General features: G+C 49.2%; 9 protein-coding genes across 9 annotated transcripts; 5 read left to right on the plus strand and 4 right to left on the minus strand.

Annotated features, from left to right (window-relative positions):
• Positions 1-923: 923 nt before the first annotated feature.
• Positions 924-2,683, plus strand: FMAN_05811 (putative guanosine-diphosphatase; the record flags this gene model as incomplete). Its single annotated transcript, XM_041827487.1, has 3 exons — positions 924-1,155; positions 1,225-2,572; positions 2,626-2,683. The coding sequence occupies 3 exons, from the start codon at positions 924-926 to the stop codon at positions 2,681-2,683; spliced, it is 1,638 nt and encodes a 545-aa protein (XP_041678445.1).
• Positions 2,684-2,929: 246 nt separating this feature from the next.
• On the minus strand, positions 2,930-4,075 carry FMAN_05810 (uncharacterized protein; the record flags this gene model as incomplete). Its single annotated transcript, XM_041827488.1, has 2 exons — positions 2,930-3,304; positions 3,353-4,075. 2 exons carry the CDS (start codon positions 4,073-4,075, stop codon positions 2,930-2,932), a joined length of 1,098 nt encoding a protein of 365 aa, XP_041678446.1.
• A 529-nt stretch (positions 4,076-4,604) lies between these two features.
• FMAN_05809 (putative GTPase Rab7 protein) lies at positions 4,605-5,557 on the plus strand (the record flags this gene model as incomplete). Its single annotated transcript, XM_041827489.1, has 7 exons — positions 4,605-4,634; positions 4,704-4,757; positions 4,823-4,918; positions 4,978-5,157; positions 5,208-5,252; positions 5,299-5,401; positions 5,448-5,557. The coding sequence occupies 7 exons, from the start codon at positions 4,605-4,607 to the stop codon at positions 5,555-5,557; spliced, it is 618 nt and encodes a 205-aa protein (XP_041678447.1).
• A 798-nt stretch (positions 5,558-6,355) lies between these two features.
• FMAN_05808 (uncharacterized protein) lies at positions 6,356-7,876 on the plus strand (the record flags this gene model as incomplete). The annotated part of the gene is made up of 4 exons (XM_041827490.1): positions 6,356-6,379; positions 6,441-6,517; positions 6,567-7,311; positions 7,364-7,876. 4 exons carry the CDS (start codon positions 6,356-6,358, stop codon positions 7,874-7,876), a joined length of 1,359 nt encoding a protein of 452 aa, XP_041678448.1.
• Positions 7,877-8,874: 998 nt separating this feature from the next.
• On the plus strand, positions 8,875-9,302 carry FMAN_05807 (uncharacterized protein; the record flags this gene model as incomplete). Its single annotated transcript, XM_041827491.1, has 3 exons — positions 8,875-9,002; positions 9,056-9,142; positions 9,197-9,302. The coding sequence occupies 3 exons, from the start codon at positions 8,875-8,877 to the stop codon at positions 9,300-9,302; spliced, it is 321 nt and encodes a 106-aa protein (XP_041678449.1).
• A 371-nt stretch (positions 9,303-9,673) lies between these two features.
• On the minus strand, positions 9,674-11,192 carry FMAN_05806 (putative GTP-binding protein; the record flags this gene model as incomplete). Its single annotated transcript, XM_041827492.1, has 6 exons — positions 9,674-10,259; positions 10,309-10,740; positions 10,805-10,829; positions 10,882-10,896; positions 11,085-11,113; positions 11,164-11,192. The coding sequence occupies 6 exons, from the start codon at positions 11,190-11,192 to the stop codon at positions 9,674-9,676; spliced, it is 1,116 nt and encodes a 371-aa protein (XP_041678450.1).
• A 325-nt stretch (positions 11,193-11,517) lies between these two features.
• FMAN_05805 (uncharacterized protein) lies at positions 11,518-12,781 on the plus strand (the record flags this gene model as incomplete). The annotated part of the gene is made up of 2 exons (XM_041827493.1): positions 11,518-12,127; positions 12,177-12,781. The coding sequence occupies 2 exons, from the start codon at positions 11,518-11,520 to the stop codon at positions 12,779-12,781; spliced, it is 1,215 nt and encodes a 404-aa protein (XP_041678451.1).
• Positions 12,782-12,860: 79 nt separating this feature from the next.
• On the minus strand, positions 12,861-13,769 carry FMAN_05804 (uncharacterized protein; the record flags this gene model as incomplete). The annotated part of the gene is made up of 2 exons (XM_041827494.1): positions 12,861-13,576; positions 13,631-13,769. 2 exons carry the CDS (start codon positions 13,767-13,769, stop codon positions 12,861-12,863), a joined length of 855 nt encoding a protein of 284 aa, XP_041678452.1.
• Positions 13,770-14,053: 284 nt separating this feature from the next.
• FMAN_05803 (uncharacterized protein) lies at positions 14,054-16,153 on the minus strand (the record flags this gene model as incomplete). The annotated part of the gene is made up of 2 exons (XM_041827495.1): positions 14,054-16,041; positions 16,096-16,153. The coding sequence occupies 2 exons, from the start codon at positions 16,151-16,153 to the stop codon at positions 14,054-14,056; spliced, it is 2,046 nt and encodes a 681-aa protein (XP_041678453.1).
• Between the last annotated feature and the right edge of the window lie 1,170 nt (positions 16,154-17,323).

A 17,323-nucleotide genomic window follows, 5' to 3' on the forward strand; every position in this document is an offset into this window, starting at 1 on the left:
ATGGCTTTATGAAGGTTTGGGCAGAGCCTTGGGAGTGAGGGTTGTGGTTATTGGGTTGAGCAGGTTGAGTAATAGGATTCTAGGAATTGAAGTGCTAGTATGAAAGTACTATAGGCAGGCAACATCCATTGCGTCGACCTCACTTGAAACTGGAACATTCTAAAGGCGCTGACGGAGAGAGTCCTACCTAGAAACGAGGCGCAGTTGAGTCTATGTCCTAGAGCCATGGCATAGCCAGAAAATAACAGATCGAGCCAGGACACTTTTGACGAGTATTGAATAGGTACCTGCTAAAGAGCAATAACTATCGTCTCGGCATCTTTCACGTACTGTTCGAACTTGATGACATTGAAAGTCGCATATTGACCATTAGTGGGGCATCTAAAATTAGCGTTTCGTTCTCTTCCCTGGGATTTCAGGGGCTTTTCGCATGTCTCCCCTAAAAGTTGATCCTCCAAGGTTCCAAGCCCCTGACAGATGCGCCAGCTGGACGGGCACTATCGCTATGGCCGTGGAGGTGCGTGTGGAACCTCGATTTTTAAGCATGCAGATTGGCTGTATCACGCAAACCAAACCACTTCCGTCTCTCACGAAAAACTATCTTTGCCCCCCTTTCTCACTGTATCTGTGTTAACTTTATCGGTCTGCAACTGAAAGACAGAGAGCCAGCTTGTCAACAGCCAACAGCCAACAACCAAAATCTCATCTCGTCCATCCCATCCCATCCCATCCCTTTTAATTTATTCCTTTTTTTTTTCGCCACGCTCTAATCCCCTTCCTCCTCCCAACCCAACCCTCGTTTCGAAGTGAACCACTCCCTCCCTCCCTAGAATTATCCGATGGTCGACCGAGTCCAGTCCCTTCTTTAAATAGACAGCCCCAACACCGCAATCTTATCTCCCCTTCTCGCGAGACCCGCGCTCATGAGAACACCCACATCGCCGCCCTCATCAAAGTTCCCCGTCTTCGACCCTCACGAGAAACCAGACCGATACAAGTTTAAGCCCAAGAGGCAAGGCATTATTGGCAGGATGAAGGAGTCTTGGATGACACAGTCCCAGCGGACGAGGTGGATTAAGACTGCCGCCATCGTTTTTGCGATTGTTACCCTCTTCTACTTTATCTCCCCCAAGGGTGTTGAAGTGTATCACGAAGGTACGCCTAGTGGAGGTAGTAGCAGCAGTCGATCGAGAGTCCCAATCGCATTGTGCTAACAAGAAGCAGTCACTCACCCTGCGCAGGGCAACAATGGCCAGTCTCCCTCAGATTCTTCCTACGGTACCGATCGATGCACAAAGTCTTTCTCCAAGGACAAGCCCATTGTCCAGTATGTTCTCATGATCGATGCCGGCAGCACTGGTTCGCGAATCCACGTCTACAAGTTCAACAACTGTGGCGATACCCCTGAGCTCGAGCATGAGGAATTCAAGATGACTGAGAAGGATGTCGGTGGCCTCAGCAAGTATAACGGCGACCCTGTGGCCGCTGCCAAGAGTCTCGATCCCCTCATGAAGGTCGCCATGGATACCGTTCCCAACGCCCTCAAGGGCTGCACTCCCGTCGCCGTCAAGGCCACCGCTGGTCTTCGAATGATTGGCAAGGAAGCCTCCGATGCTATTCTTGCTGAAGTCCGACGACACCTCGAGCAGGATTACCCCTTCCCTGTCGTTGACAAGGAGAACGAAGGCGTCGTTATCATGGACGGTTCTCTCGAGGGTGTTTATGCTTGGATTACCACCAACTACCTTCTCGGCAAGATTGGTGGTCCCGATAAGAGCGAGACTGCCGCTGTCTTTGATCTTGGTGGTGGTTCTACTCAGATCGTTTTCGAGCCCACTTTCAAGGGTGCCGCCCACGGTGGAATGCCCGAGAAGCTTGCTGAGGGTGATCACAAGTACGATCTCGACTTTGGCGGTCGTCACTTCGAGCTCTACCAGCACTCTCACTTGGGCTATGGTCTTATGGCTGCCCGCAAGGCCATTCATGGTGCTCTCATCAAGGACATCGAGTCCAAGAACACCGACAAGGCCTGGGTAAAGCAACCCATTGTTAACCCCTGCATTGCGCCGGGCATGAACAAGACTGTTGAAATTACTCTTGATGGCAGTGAGGAGCCTGTTGAAGTTACGTTTGTTGGTCCCTCGCAGCCTGCTCCCGCTCAGTGCCGAAATCTTGCTGAGAAGATCCTCAACAAAGATGAGGAGTGCAAGCTCGCTCCCTGCTCTTTCAACGGCATCCACCAGCCCCTGCTTTCCAAGACCTTCACCAAGGAGGATGTCTACATCTTCTCCTACTTCTTCGACCGCACGAAGCCCCTCGGTATGCCTGACTCCTTCACTCTTCGTGAGATGCACGATCTTACCCAGACTGTCTGCATGGGCAAGTCTGGATGGGATGTTTTCACCACCATCCCTGATGCCATGGCTGAGTTGGATGGCCGACCTGAGTGGTGTCTGGACCTCAACTTCATGATGGCCCTCCTCCACAGTGGTTACGAAATGCCCATTGACCGCGAGGTCAAGATTGCCAAGAAGATCAAGGGCAACGAGCTCGGCTGGTGCCTTGGCGCTAGGTAAGATTCTGCGATTTTGTCCGATTTTTTGTCCCTTACTAATGATATCCCAGTTTGCCTCTTCTTGCTGGTGGTTCCGGTTGGTCTTGCAAGGTCAACCAGATTGCTTAAGTTATACCATAGGATATTAGGCGTTGAAAGGAGATGTACGTTGGCTTTTGCTTTTACTACTAGACCGATCCTTTTGGAACGGCAATGACATTGGGATATGACAAAATCACGCTACGGACCATCGGCATCATGAACAAAAGATGAACGAGAATGTGAGTCATTGGTGGCTTCATGGGGAAACTGGAGTCCTCGACTTGTCATGACGTGTAGAATATTATAGAATTAATTAATACAAGGGTGCCGACCTTAGACCGGCGCGGTCACCATGCCCAAGACATCTTCAATCACATCCTCGGGACCGATATCTTCTAACAGGGCTTCTACTGCTTCAAGTCTGCTCCCCCATTGCATGCTCCTCTCCTTTTCAGGGGAAGTTAGCTGTACTCGGTGTAAGTACACCTTGCGGGCGGCGAGGCCAACGAGAGCTGGTGTTACAAAGTCTAGACGATGCAAAGCAGCCAAACAACGCATGAGTTGACCAAAGTGCTTTGTGGCTGTGGGACTGATACCCCCAGCAACAGCTCGGTGCATTCGAAGAAATGAGATGATGTTCATCTGGTAGCGGATGATTTCGACATCTACTTGTGCCTCTTTACTGAGTGTACCAAGATAACTGACATCCTATAATATAGTCAACGACTGGACAAAGATTGAACCAGGGTAACCTACGCTTTCGACCATCAGGGGCGGGTCTGAGCCGGTTTCCTCTCCAGGACCCCTTTTCACGACACTACCCGTGGAGGCAGTATCGGCATCATTGCCGCCGTCTGCCTCCTCCAAGTTGACGAATCCATCCTCGGGATTATGCCAGTAGGCTATATATAAGAAATCATTCAGGTGCGCCGTCACACGAGCTTCGCCTCCACTAGCTGCTTCTAGGACCGGAATGAATACGAATTGTTTTGGAGCTGTCTGAACAGAAGTTCGTGTAAAGATACGACGGGTACGTAGAAGTTCCAGCGCCTGGATCTGTACAGCTTGTGGTGCTCGATCGAGATTCTTTGCGAAAACCACGTTGGCGATTCGAGACGCAAACGCACCACTAGGCGTTAGAGGACTGAGGGGTGTACGCGGGTGGGACGTTGATGGCCTCGACGTGAAGTATGAATCGGGGTGGCGGGATGCTGTCGGAGAGTGACTAGATGGAGAAGTCGCATTGCCTAGAAGAGCAGAAGCGAAGTCTTCGAGCGTCGTGGAGGGAGTGCAATGGATCACGACCCAAGTGAGGCCGAATGTCTTTGTAGCTACAAGCTGTAGTTCCTGAATCAAGTCATCGATGGCATCGGACGGTGTGCTGACAAGACAGTGTTCGCGACTAATTAGACAAAGGAGTAAGGCCAGCTCGAGATCGCTCAGAGCGTGGACCTTGTCGAGAAGGCCATCATCCGCCATAATTCAGCCGTCTCAGCCTCGTTGGCACGTCCATGAGGCTTTGCGTACCTGATAATGAAGGTTGATCCCTACTAGAACGTTCTTGTGAAAGCTAAGTTAGTCTTCGGGAGCTTAATGTTGCATGATAGAGGTGCATATGATGTCACGTGGAGTTGCACAAACCCAAGACCGCCAGCGGCTTGCGACCCCCACTTTCCTGACTTATGCATGCCACTAAGCTGAACCCGGCCTAGTCTGTAGAATCACCTCGAGCGACGGGCAAGGCTGCGACATTGGTACCTCCGCCCACCGTCATCTGCCGCTGCCATCTCCAAAACACCAACCTTTTACGAACCCGATTCTTGACGATCGAATTTGAGTTCCAGATCGATCAGGACAGCAGAAGTCTTGCTCCACATCGAAGACAGCCCACGAACCGAAGAGAAGAGAAATCGAGGCTATAGAGTCGACGGCGATTCGATCATTGCGCCTGGAACGCTCGAGATAACGTCATTGAGCAACGCTTCTCGTCCAGAAACAATATTTCACCATGTCTTCACGAAAGAAGGTCCTTCTCAAGGTGCGAAATGATGGAAACCACGCCAGAACTTGTCTGGGACCCCAAGTATTGATACGAATGTGAAAATAGGTTATCATCCTGGGCGATAGCGGTGTTGGCAAGACCAGCTTGATGAACCAATATGTACGCATCTTCAACCAACATCTATTAAAATTGCAGCAAGACTGATGGCAATCTTATGATTACAGGTCAACAAGAAGTTTAGCGCGAGCTACAAGGCCACTATCGGGGCCGACTTTCTAACTCGAGAGGTCCTCGTTGACGATCGACAAGTTACCATGCAGGTAGGACAGGGACACAAGATCGCACCTTGAGGGACATTAGACTGACTCTTCTGGGATAGCTCTGGGATACGGCCGGTCAAGAGCGTTTTCAATCCCTCGGCGTGGCGTTCTACCGAGGTGCTGATTGCTGCGTTTTGGTCTACGACGTGAACAATGCCAAGAGTTTCGAGGCACTGGACAGCTGGAGAGATGAATTCCTCATCCAGGCTTCTCCTCGGGACCCTCCCAACTTCCCATTCGTTAGTGGCCCTAAGTTTGAAAGAAGGAAGCATACTAATGCAGAAATTAGGTCGTGCTTGGAAACAAGATTGATGTTGAGGAGAGCAAGCGAGTGGTGAGTAAGCAGAAAGGATTGGTGATCACGATCTAACATTATCAAGATTTCCAACAAGCGCGCCATGACATTCTGCCAGTCCAAGGGCGATATTCCCTACTTTGAGACAAGTGCCAAGGAAGCCATCAACATCGACCAGGCTTTTGAAGGTGAGACTCTATGCTCTGACACCTTGACAAAGCTAATGATTCGCAGTGATTGCTCGCAACGCTCTCGCCCAAGAAGAGTCCGAAGAATTCAGCGGCGACTTTGATGACCCAATCAACATCCACATCGAGAATGACCGTGATGGCTGCGCTTGTTAAAGGATGACATGACCAGATAGTGATTGGGTGTGGGGATGTTTGTGATTGTGTTGAGTGACGAGGAGGATAGCTATATTCGGTGGTTGATTATTGACGTTGCCTGGATGTATCATAAAGAGGCAGCTGGGTTTAGTCTTTTTTCTTAGTTCTCCTTGGTGTTTATACATGGATGCGACTTGGTTCTTTCTTTTGAATTGCTTCAGCATCTTCTTGAGTGTGATATGATGGTGATATGAGATGCGTTTGGGTCTTGATGCGTCAGCTGCTAGAGTCTCGAGGCAATGCCTAGGCTTCAGTGGAAGATGCATCTAATCAGGCCATTATTAGATCAAAAATCGAGCCATTATCAATATCGTACATCAATCGAGTCGCCTCTTAACCGGGGAAGCTCGAGTCAGCTAGCAGAGCTCCTCGGCTCAGACCCACATCTGTCCGAGGCTGTGGAGGCTTCCAATGATAGCAGTTGTACCCCGGATTTCCAAGATATCCACTTTGAGAAGCGCGAACTGTGAGTGGCCAAGATGCACAGTCAGCAGCCGCGAACCTCGGCTCCGTTGCTGGACATTCGACGATGTGCGGAGAAGTTGGAGCTTGAGACAAACCTGGGGTAGAATTATTTGCAGTAACTTGTACTTTATTTCTTCATATCTTGGCTTGATTCCGCTCTTCTTTTTTATATTATCTCGCTATCTTAACACTGTTGTTGTGATATATCATCCATTTTGCTTGTGATAATACGCTCCCTTATTACCTCCACACATCTCACAGTCTTTCCTAAGTCGACTATAGACAATTACGATGTCGGCGAGAATCCCTCTCATTGTGAGAAACTCCATCCCTAACTTCACTTAAGAGCATAGTGACACTAACTCTGGTAATTCAGGCTGTCAATCGCGTCAGCGATGCTGCCAAGAAGCAGCTTGACCTGGTCGCCAAGTTCGTCGAGGAAGAATGTATCCCGTTGGTTTCTCCTTCCGCACACCGCAACTGTATCTCTAATTCTTATTAGCGCCGATCCGGTTGTAGAGGCTCAAGCTGGTGAGGGTGATGCTCGTTGGGAGGGCCACCCTTCCATCATTGAGGATCTTAAGGCCAAGGCCCGAAAGCTCGGCCTCTGGAACATGTTCCTCCCCAAGGGCCACTACAAGGAATCTCCTGGCTACACCAACCTCGAGTACGGACTCATGGCTGAGTGGCTCGGCCGCTCACACGTTGCTTCCGAAGCATGCAACTGCTCAGCCCCTGACACAGGCAACATGGAAGTGTTGGCCAAGTATGGTAACGATGCTCAAAAAGAGCAGTGGCTGAAGCCTCTCATGGATGGCAAGATCCGTTCTGCTTTCCTCATGACAGAGCCTCAAATTGCTTCGTCTGACGCAACAAATATTGAGATGGACATCCGTCGTGAGGGTAACGAGTACGTTCTCAATGGTCAGAAGTGGTGGTCCAGCGGTGCCGGTGACCCACGATGCAAGATTTACATCGTTATGGGTAAGACAGATGCCAACAACAAGGACACTTATCGTCAACAGTCGGTCGTTCTGGTACCCGCCGGAACACCTGGTATCACCATCGACCGCATGCTTAAGGTCTACGGATTCGACGATGCTCCTCACGGCCATGGACACATCACCTTCAAGAACGTCAGAGTTCCTGTCTCCAACCTTGTGCTCGGCGAGGGGCGAGGATTTGAGATTATCCAGGGTCGCCTTGGCCCTGGCCGTATTCACCATGCTATGCGCAGCATTGGCGCTGTAAGTTTACCATGATATGCCTTGGTCTGAACCAACGTTTAACAATATGCAGGCTGAGCGTGCTCTTGACTGGATGCTGCTCCGTGTCAACGATGAGTCAAAGAAGCCATTTGGCAAACTTCTCCGCGAACACGGTGTTATCCTCGAATGGATTGCCAAGTCCCGTATTGAAATCGACGCCGCACGCCTGATCGTTCTCAATGCCGCCATCAAGATGGACGACCTAGGTCCCAAGAAGGCCCTCAAGGAGATCGCAGAAGCCAAGGTCCTCATTCCCCAGACCGCTCTCAATGTCATCGACCGTGCGGTTCAAGCCTTCGGAGGCGCTGGTGTCTCCCAGGATACACCCCTGGCATACATGTGGGCAGGTATCCGAACACTGCGTCTTGCCGATGGACCGGATGAGGTGCATCTGCAGCAGCTGGGACGCAATGAGAACAAGCGCAGTGCTGAGGCGACAGCGACCATCAAGAGACAGAGGGCTAAGACTGAGGAGTTGTTGAAGCAATACGGTGTTGAGAGGCTTCAGCCTGGTGCCAGAATAAAGCACAATGCTAAGCTGTAGGGTTTGGATGTCACAGGGCAGAGTGGCGTGGTAGCATGTTGTTGGCTGTTTGTTTGATAATGGCCAAAGGCCGGCCGCATAACTAGTTGAATGTCTAAATTGTTACACTATTAAAATTCATAGATATATAAATCGCTATTTGTTGATATGGCATAGCTATTCTTCAGCTGCTCGTAGAGGATGAACTTTTCATATGGACATAAAGGCTGTTCATTTGCCGCTGGTGTCTGAAGCAGGCTAGCCAGGCAACCTAGAGCTTCTTGGGGGGCAATTGTTGGCATTGACTTCATCCATGATACCAATATTAAGGGCATAATTCATACATTTTCCGAGAATCCTCCGTCGATAATGACACTTGATTATGTTTATGGTCTCAAGTGTGATATACCATATTGCACTTCCATTATACCCAGAACAATGGGGTATAGGCAAAGAGTTGTTTCAAAGGTCCCGGTGTCCTTTAGTTTCTTTGGGTGTCGTAGAACTATCATGCAATGTCTCTTTTCCTAATGAGTCAACATCTAATCCCTGAGAGTTTTCTTTTCCATATACATACAAGTCATGCCATTCCATTACCCCAGTGATGGTGCGTTGTTCACGACAAGCAAGCGTAAAACACAGGCCTCAGCGTGCCATTTCTCACAGTGGTCCCCTGTAACCGACCATTCCAGGCCTCTATCACCCGCTAAGACACGGAAATAACCAACGTCATCGGATCCCTGCTGCCCAAAACCTTGCATTTTTCTTTAATTGCCCGTTGCCCCGTCAACAGAGAGCACCGTTTACTTTGCCTGCTAATTTTCTACTACTTGTGCCTGGACTGTACCTATTTCATACAAGGGCATTCTATCTTTTCATTAAAGAACCCAACATCCATCTCAACTGTTTTCCTTCATACACAACCAAAGAACGTTATCGCAAACCAGCTTCTGCTCTCTCCACACTCGAGTATTACTCGCACACGAACGCCTCTACTTTCTTCTCCCAACACTTTCATCATGTCAGCCAAGGTTCTCGCCGATAAGGACGTCAACGCTCCCATGATTGAGCAGCCGGTTACCAAAGACGTTAAGAGCATGGAGTATCACCGCCAGGTTCTCCAGTCCAAGATGGCTGAGGAAGAGACGTGAGTGATAGTCAACAGCCTCAACTCAGTGTCAAAGTCTAACCTTGAAGCAGCGCCAACAAGTACGTCTCGCCCTCAGACAACATCATGAGCCCTTGCTCTGCAAAGATCAATGCTCTACGAAACAAGCACGCCAGCAAGTTCGTCATTCTTTCTCTTCTCTGACAATAACAATGAACTAACATCCACTTCAGGGCCAAGCCTAAGTCCTTGTTCGCCCAAGCGAGCGCTAAGAAACTCCAGGGCGACAATGCCTTGGGGGCGAAGCCAGCACCAGCCAAGGCCGGTTTCCAACTGTAAGAGAATCAACAATATGTCTCTTCTTTCCGGATAAAACATGTCCACATTTCATGGGCACGGCTTTTGTTTTTGTTGGCTATAGGCTACTAGCCAATGGTGTTTATTAAACCGCTGGAGGTCAGGTAAGGGGCGTTAGGGGTTCACTTGACATACACATACACACATTGTATTGGTGATACAGGCTACGGAAACTTGGTCTTGATGATATGATGCGATGACAGGGTTTGGCTTGCCTTTCTTTCTGGTGGCTGGTTTATGTACGGTTTTTAACAATGAAACATTTCTTTGGGTTCTACACTTGTACGGATGAGACTAGAGTGTCGTAATGAATTTTTTTTCTTCGTTTTGGCTGTACAAGCTTGCGCATGCATCTAAGCCTTCCAAGCACTGACGATATACACTACATCTTCATCCGCAACAGGGTGTGCCAGACCAACTCTTTGAGGAACATGTCTTGCACTAGCACCCCATACCAGCGCATACTTGAACGTGTCCTTCAGAGTCCTGTGAATGCGGTCGCAGACGTCCTCGATTGTGCTGTTACTGCGCACAATCAACGCCTCACCAAAGTCTGGTTCAGCACCCTTGCGTTTGGTGTAAATACGGATCAGCTTGAGCTCTTTCCAACATCTGTCCACAACATCCTGGATGCCCAGGTCCAGTTCACAACTCATGACAACGGTATGATCCTCGCGCGCCAACTTGTCCAAGAAGTCAAGCGAGACACTATCAATCTTGTTGTAAACGTACAGACACTTGATGTACTTTCGATGGTCCTTCATGATAACATCAATGAAGTCGTCGACTGTGGCGTTCTCATCACGAACAAGTACCTCACAATTAAGGATCTTGTAGTCGCGCAGGATGTTGTAGAGCATCTTCTCGTCCAAGTTCTTGGGAGGCGACTGGAATGTGATTTTCATGCCACCCGCTGTCTTGACCTTGAGGTAAATGTTGCTAGAGTCTCATATTAATAGCGATTCAAACTTGTCCCAGTTGAACTTACGGTGGTTCTCGGTTCAGGCGAATACCGACAGCTTCCAATTCAGCCTCGAGCAATGCTCTTTGTTCGGCTTTCTTGGTAGCGTCAAGAACCATTAGAATAAGGTCACTGGTCTTGGCGGCTGAAATAACTTGTCTTCCTCGGCCCTTGCCTTCAGAAGCACCTTCGATAATACCGGGAAGATCGAGCAGCTGAATCTCAGCGCCGCCATACTCGAGCACACCGGGAATGGCTGTCAAGGTTGTGAAAGCATAAGAAGCAACTTCTGACCGCGTCTTTGTGACTTTCGATAAGAACGTCGATTTTCCTACTGATGGGAAACCAACAAGAGCAATTCGCGCATCACCACTTTTGCTGACATCGAAACCTGAGCCACCACCGCCGCCAGCTCCAGGACCAGGCTCTAGAAGCTGTGCCCTTAGTCGAGCGAGTTTTCTAGAATAATTAGTATAACTCTCTTCCAGGCCACAGTCTTGTAGCCACGGGATGCCAAACCAACCCTTTTAATAGACCCAAATGATATTCTGGGTGTCGTTAATATCGCAACATTCAGAAATTGTTTTTACGACAACATACCAGTCGCCTTGTTCTCTAAAAGGATATTAGTCAATATTCATGAAGGCTTGTGAAGTCCTTGGAATGATTTGATATTCCTCCAACCTGTCGCAACTTCAATTTCACCCACGGCCGACTGCTTAGGTCTCGTATTTGGGCAAACTGCAGCAACTGTGCAGTAAAGGGACATATCATCAACTAGCTAAGATGACATATCTACTCACTTTGTGTCTTCTTCATCTCCTCCTCAATCCTGTCACCATGTCAGTGATGCCCCGCTACTGTTTTCAAGACTGAACTTACTCCTTGATCTTCTCCGTAATGTTCACCATATTGGCGGTCCTTTGAGACGCTCTTGCGTCTCTAGAAACTGTTCAACAAGGAAAAGACAATCAACAGAAAGAATAAACAGAATCCTGGGCGCCAGATCAAGATCTAAATCATGAGTGGGGGGTTGAGAGAGAGGCCTGATGAAGTCGTGGCAGAATTCGAACGAACAAGCTCCACAGGTGCGGGAGGTCTGCCTCACCGCCTTCCCTTTCTGACACTTTACTTCTCCCCAGAAATGGATCTTTTTACAGCCTTGCATCATCAGCACAGGCTCGTCGCGTTGCCATCACAACAACTTCCTAGGACTCATCTTCTACAATCGATACAATGGCCGATACAGCAGAACAAATCGAAACGGCGCCGGTCGTCGAGCAAGAAGAGCAGAACATGGCCATAGCGACCACGAATACCGAGGTTGCAGCGCCAACCGGAAAGAAAGTCGTCAAGAAGATCATTCGCAAGAAGAAGCGACCTGCGCGCGCCCAAGTCGATCCCGATTTTGTCACATCAGAACCCCCTCCTCAGACCGGTACAATCTTCAACATTTGGTATAACAAGTGGTCCGGTGGTGATCGAGAAGACAAGTACTTATCGAAGACTAAAGCGAAGGGTCGCTGCAATGTTGCGAAGGATAGCGGATATACCAAGGCCGACGCGATGCCTGGAAGCTACTTCTGCTTGCGCTTTGCGCGTGGTGTTTGCCCCAAAGGTCAAGACTGCGAATATCTTCATCGGCTACCTGGACCATACGATCACTTCAACCCCAACGTCGACTGCTTTGGACGCGACAAGTTTTCCGACTACCGAGACGACATGGGCGGTGTCGGAAGTTTTATGAGGCAGAACAGAACAGTGTATGTTGGGAGGATTCATGTTACAGACGACATCGAAGAGATTGTGGCGCGACACTTTGCAGAATGGGGCCCTGTAGAGCGCAGTAAGTTCCAGTTTCACTATCCCAATTGACTTGTTGCTAACAATTGTAGTTCGTGTTCTCAACACCCGAGGTGTCGCATTTATCACATATGTCAACCAAGCCAATGCAGAATTTGCCAAAGAGGCCATGGCGCATCAGTCTCTCGACCACGAGGAAGTGCTCAACGTTCGCTGGGCAACAGCCGATCCCAACCCTATGGCGCAAGCTCGAGAAGCCCGCAAAATCGAGGAGCAAGCTGCTGAGGCTATTCGAAGAGCTCTTCCTGCAGAATTCGTGGCTGAAATCGAAGGGCGAGATCCCGAAGCTAGAAAGCGACGGAAGATCGAAAGCAGCTATGGTCTTGAGGGATATGAAGCGCCCGATGAAATCCACTTTACCCGGGGTACTCAGGCAGTCAACCCCCTGGGTCGAGAAGGGTTCGAAGTGGAATATCAGGAACGGCCAATGATTGAAAACGGAGAATCAGGCGAATCACCGGTTCAAGTTGAGGAGCAACAGCCTCAAACTCAACAAGAGACGGGTGGCATCTTCTCAGGCAGCACCCTCGCGGCCCTCAACAAGGCCAAGGTCTCGGTGGCATCGAAACCGAAAGCAGCGGCTACAACAGGACCTTTGGTGGCATATGGCAGTGACAGCGACAGCGATGACGAATAGGGACAAGGCGTTTGATTGATATTTAGAAATGCATAGATATTTTGTATTACAATAATGATACCACAAGCAGCATACGACATCAGCTGTTGAAAATTCTAGAGTACAATGTCTCATGCCGTCCAATCCATAAATCCATAAGAGGCACTGTTTGCCCAGCCTCCTCAACCGAAGTATTCCACTCTCGATCGATCATGTCGTCGATCATCGTCTGTACTTGCTGTCCAGCTAATACCTTTTGCGCCTGGTAGGGACCAAAGACACTTGCTCTCACCGCAGCAGATATCAACGCCTTCACATGACTGAGCATGAAGACATACGCTGTCTGTCGCAAGCCCAGTCCCACAAGAGCGCATATCGCTCCAAACAGCGGCGCCAGATGCGCAGAGACGAGAGGTACTTCGTTCTGGCTTTCGCGCCTTAACAACGCAGCAAATTCCCTCAACGGCTGCCCGTCAACATCTGGACAGCTAGCACGGAACGACCGCTCCCATATTCCTAGCAGCGCACGACCCTGCGCTACGCTTGCACGTCGGCCAACAGTACAAATGATAGCAGCGTCGAGCTGATCATCTAACTGAGGAAGAGACTCGGGGTCGCGATACGCGGCTAGGACAAACGGCAGTGTTGTCGCGGCGAACGATGAAAGCGATGAAGGAAGAAAGGAGGCAAACGATGCCGAGGCACGCGGTTCGTGAGCAAGATAAGACTCGAGACCACTGCTAAAAGCAAACGAGCCTAATGGAAGTGCCGAGTCTGAGAGAAGAAGTAGAAAATGAGTTGTCGAGGCGAGATGAGCTATGAGTCGTGAGTTATGGTCCTTATCTATAGGTTGGGATGAGTCTTACTTACGCTCTGTAACCGTAGACAGGGGTGGCGAAGGCAGGGCTTTGTTCAGACGCGCCTTAGCGTCTTGAAGACGCTTTTCTAATTCATGAATCTCATCTTGAATAACGTTAGCCGTATTCGGTGCCTGAATTTGCGAAGGCATCATATGTTTAGATATTTTTAGAGGTTAAGTTGAGATCAAAATAGCTCGTTCAGAGATAAGACCATCGAGGTTTAAAAAACTACTACTTATCAAAACCATGACAACCATCATCATGTAAATCCAACAATAAGAATTCCTTCAAGGAAAACCCCCTAAACTCCACGCGAATGCCAATCCAATCCAGTCTTTTTGACTGGGAGACAAACAATTGTCAATAGTCAGGGTATTCCACCTCACTTACTCATATCACACCAAAGGTATCCATCGTATGTACGTTATCATTCTCAAGGTCGAATATTCTCCTTATCATATGCCTTTCTTCCACGCCCTCGTTTCTTCTCCACCATTCTTTGTTCAATTCTTGCAATCGCAGCAGCTCTGCGCTCAGGCGGGAGAACGCTCTTTGGCATGTTGGCCATCAATGTGCTGTTGTTGGGATCTGGCCCCCCTACACGTGCATAGCGGTCGTGTAGTAAGTCGATTCTTTCTTCAGGTTTCTCGCCAGATGCAATGCGCTTCGAGCGAGCGATTGACTTGGCCAGTGCGGGTAGGTCAGGCGCGGCGATGTCGTCCAGGCCAGTTCGGCCGGGAGTCGCACCCCCATTCTCAATCCGCCTGGTGATTTCTTCGCCAAGATATGCTCTATTTCTTGGTGATCGCGGAACAAATGGCTGCCATCTAGGCCGGCCAATGTCTGGCTTATCACCAAAACTTGACGGCACTGGCTTTGACGTGCCGATATCCGATCTGGTAACCTTTGGCACAGCGTCTTCGTGAAACTTTTGGCGTAATGAGGGCACGTTTGGGTCTGTGGCCTTCAGCTCCAAGGTGTCATTTCCAAGCTCGGTCAAGTCAAAGCTTCGTCGTTCCATATTATGCATTCGATTCTTAGTGCTGTCATCCACGCCGATGTTTCTGGGCTTTGAGGCCTCGTCTGCCAGACGCCCCGCCTCTGTCTGAACATGCCAGCTCTTAGGCCGGGTTGCGTTTTGGTTCTGCTCGGGAGCATCATTGTCCCCAGCCTTGAGGATCCTGATTTCCTTCTTGAGTTCCGCAATCTTAGTGTGTGCCCGCTCTAAAACCCCATTGGTGTCCGCATTGTGGGCTTGGGTTTCATTACGATAGGCTTCGAATTCTTGTCTTAGCTGTCGTAGCTCCTCATCTTTCTTCTTATTCTCTTCCCTTGTTTCACGAAGCTGGACACGCAGTTCTTGTGCTCGTGAACCTTCGCGCATGGGTTCATTTTCGGGTTTTTCTTGTGTTGTCTTCGTCTCGTTCATTGCCTCGGCCTTGGTAGCACGCTTCTCCGCCGCTCTGAGCTGACTTTTGAGAGAAGATATCTGCTCACGAAGTTCGCCAACTTCCTTGACTTGCATTCGGGCTCGCCTCAGTTCGCGCTGTGTCTCGATAAGGGTTTTCTGCGTCCTGGGTGATGTCGCTTGTCGTCGCTTTCGGTCTTTGGGATCGGCATCGTCTTCCCGCTCTCGGAGGAACTCCTCAAGTTGGTCCTCAAGCTCCTGGACGCGTGTTCGATACTGCACAGCCAAGGCTGTCTGCTTCGTGAGTGTCGACAAAAGCTCGGAGCTGACTTCGTCTGATCTGTCTACTCGCTTCGATGCAATCTTGGAAGCACCTTCGGCAATCTGCCTTTCCATCTCAATCACTTTTTGCTGTTCTTCCTTGAGCTTAACTGCGAGCTCAATTGCCTCAGCATCCTTTTGTTTGGCATACGATTTCGCCAGCTGCTTGTACTTGAGGAGCTTCTCCATTTCGGCCTTGGCGTCTTCGTGGTATTTCTCAAATTCCTCCTTCCAATATCTGCCCGACTGCGAGTGAGGCTCGTTAAGATCAACCGTAATGTCGTGTGTGCAGTAGTCCTCATCATCAGCTTCTTCCCACTCATCTGAAGAGTCATCCTGATCTTGTTGTGCTGTGTTCTTCTGATTTACCGATTTGGAAGCCTTTTCCAAAGCGTCGTTTAGTCGTGTGCGTTGGCGCGGTTCTGGCTCCTTGCTGAGATTGTTATTCTTCTTGACGTCTTGTCCAAAAGATACGCGCTTTCGTCTCGTAGTTCCGGTACCTGGGGTCAAAAGAATTCCCTGTGGTCGAGGCGGGGTCCGAGACATTTGAGCTGTCTTGTCATTCCTGTCTTTTGCTACTGCTCTTGTATTTTGGTTGATAGGTCGCGCCGGAGTTCCAAACAATGCGCTCTTGAACGCTCTGGCAGCGAAAACAGGCGCGGGGGTGTCCGGTTGATCAATTTGAGTGGTGTCTAGTAAACAAAGTCAATTATCTCACCTGCTATCACGTCTAAGTGCATACATACCTCCATCATTGACCGGTTCTGGCGCGTTCTCGCCGCGTCTCAACATCCAACCCAACATCTTGCGGCAGGTTGCGCGTAAGCGTGAACGCGAATGTCAGGCGCCCGATTAAAGGAGGGAAGTCCTTCGCATTAGCGATCACAAGCGTTGAAGTAACATTTATCCTCCTCGTCGGTCGTGTTGTATTGTTGACCGTCTAATTGTGGCAGGATAGGATTGGACGAAATTGGTTGATGTCAATGTTGACTTTCGTTTTCAATGTTTACTTTCACCTGTCGCAATCAAAAACGTCCAACCCTGGCGCCCCTGTCCCACCAGGGCCTTCTACCCAATGAGAGTCGCGCTAGTGCTAAAATAGAGGGGCCATTCAGCTAATGCAAGATATCAGTCTCTCTGCAGCTACATTACAAGCTATCATAACTTAGAACCATGTTACCATAAACATGGGGAGCATTGCTAAGACGATGCTTATTAGACTTGAATTTGGGAGTAAGTTGTCCTCATACGAAGAGTTCACTGTTCCCTATTTTCTTCCAGGTAATCCAAGGTTGAAGTTACATCTAATCAGTCTATTGCACGAGCTGTACTGTAGCCTCATAGGGAGCAAGAAAATATCCAACTTTAATATAAGATGTCAAAATAGAATCAGCTAAAGGTATCCTAAACTCAGTAAGGATATCCTAAACTTGTGCTAATTTACCCAAGTCTTTTTGTCTTTTGGATCAACGTTCTGAGTTTTCTTTCCTACCTGTGTAAGGACGTCAAGTAGCCCAGACGGTAGCTCCAGTGGAGCACTCAAGCAATTAAGCTGAGGTGGCCGCCACCGCAAGAGCCGCAGGGGGACCCCTCATCAGCCCTGTGGCCGCCTGTTATTCGATGAAACGACACCGCCTTTGTGAATGGGTGTCGCCAATTGAGTTGGCAGCCATGGATGGATGCCAGGTATCTAGAACTTAAGACGAGGGGGTTTTAGGGGATATATAATTACTTTTTTTTTTTTTGTTCGATGACTATTTCACCTAAATGTTGTCTAATCTTAGACCTAAGCCTTAAAGTAGTAGGTCTAAGCTTATGATGATATTTAGATAAGATGATCAGAACCTTAGGATACCCAGGTCGAGATGGTTTCTGGGGGGTGCGAGGAAAAGAGTGGTCTATACCTACCTAGGTACCTACTAACTAACTACCTCGTACCTACCTAGTATGTTAGCTACCCCGCTGTCCCAACGT

This window comes from Fusarium mangiferae (assembly GCF_900044065.1).
Source record: "Fusarium mangiferae strain MRC7560 genome assembly, contig: FMAN_scaffold002, whole genome shotgun sequence".
Lineage (NCBI taxonomy): Eukaryota > Fungi > Ascomycota > Sordariomycetes > Hypocreales > Nectriaceae > Fusarium > Fusarium mangiferae.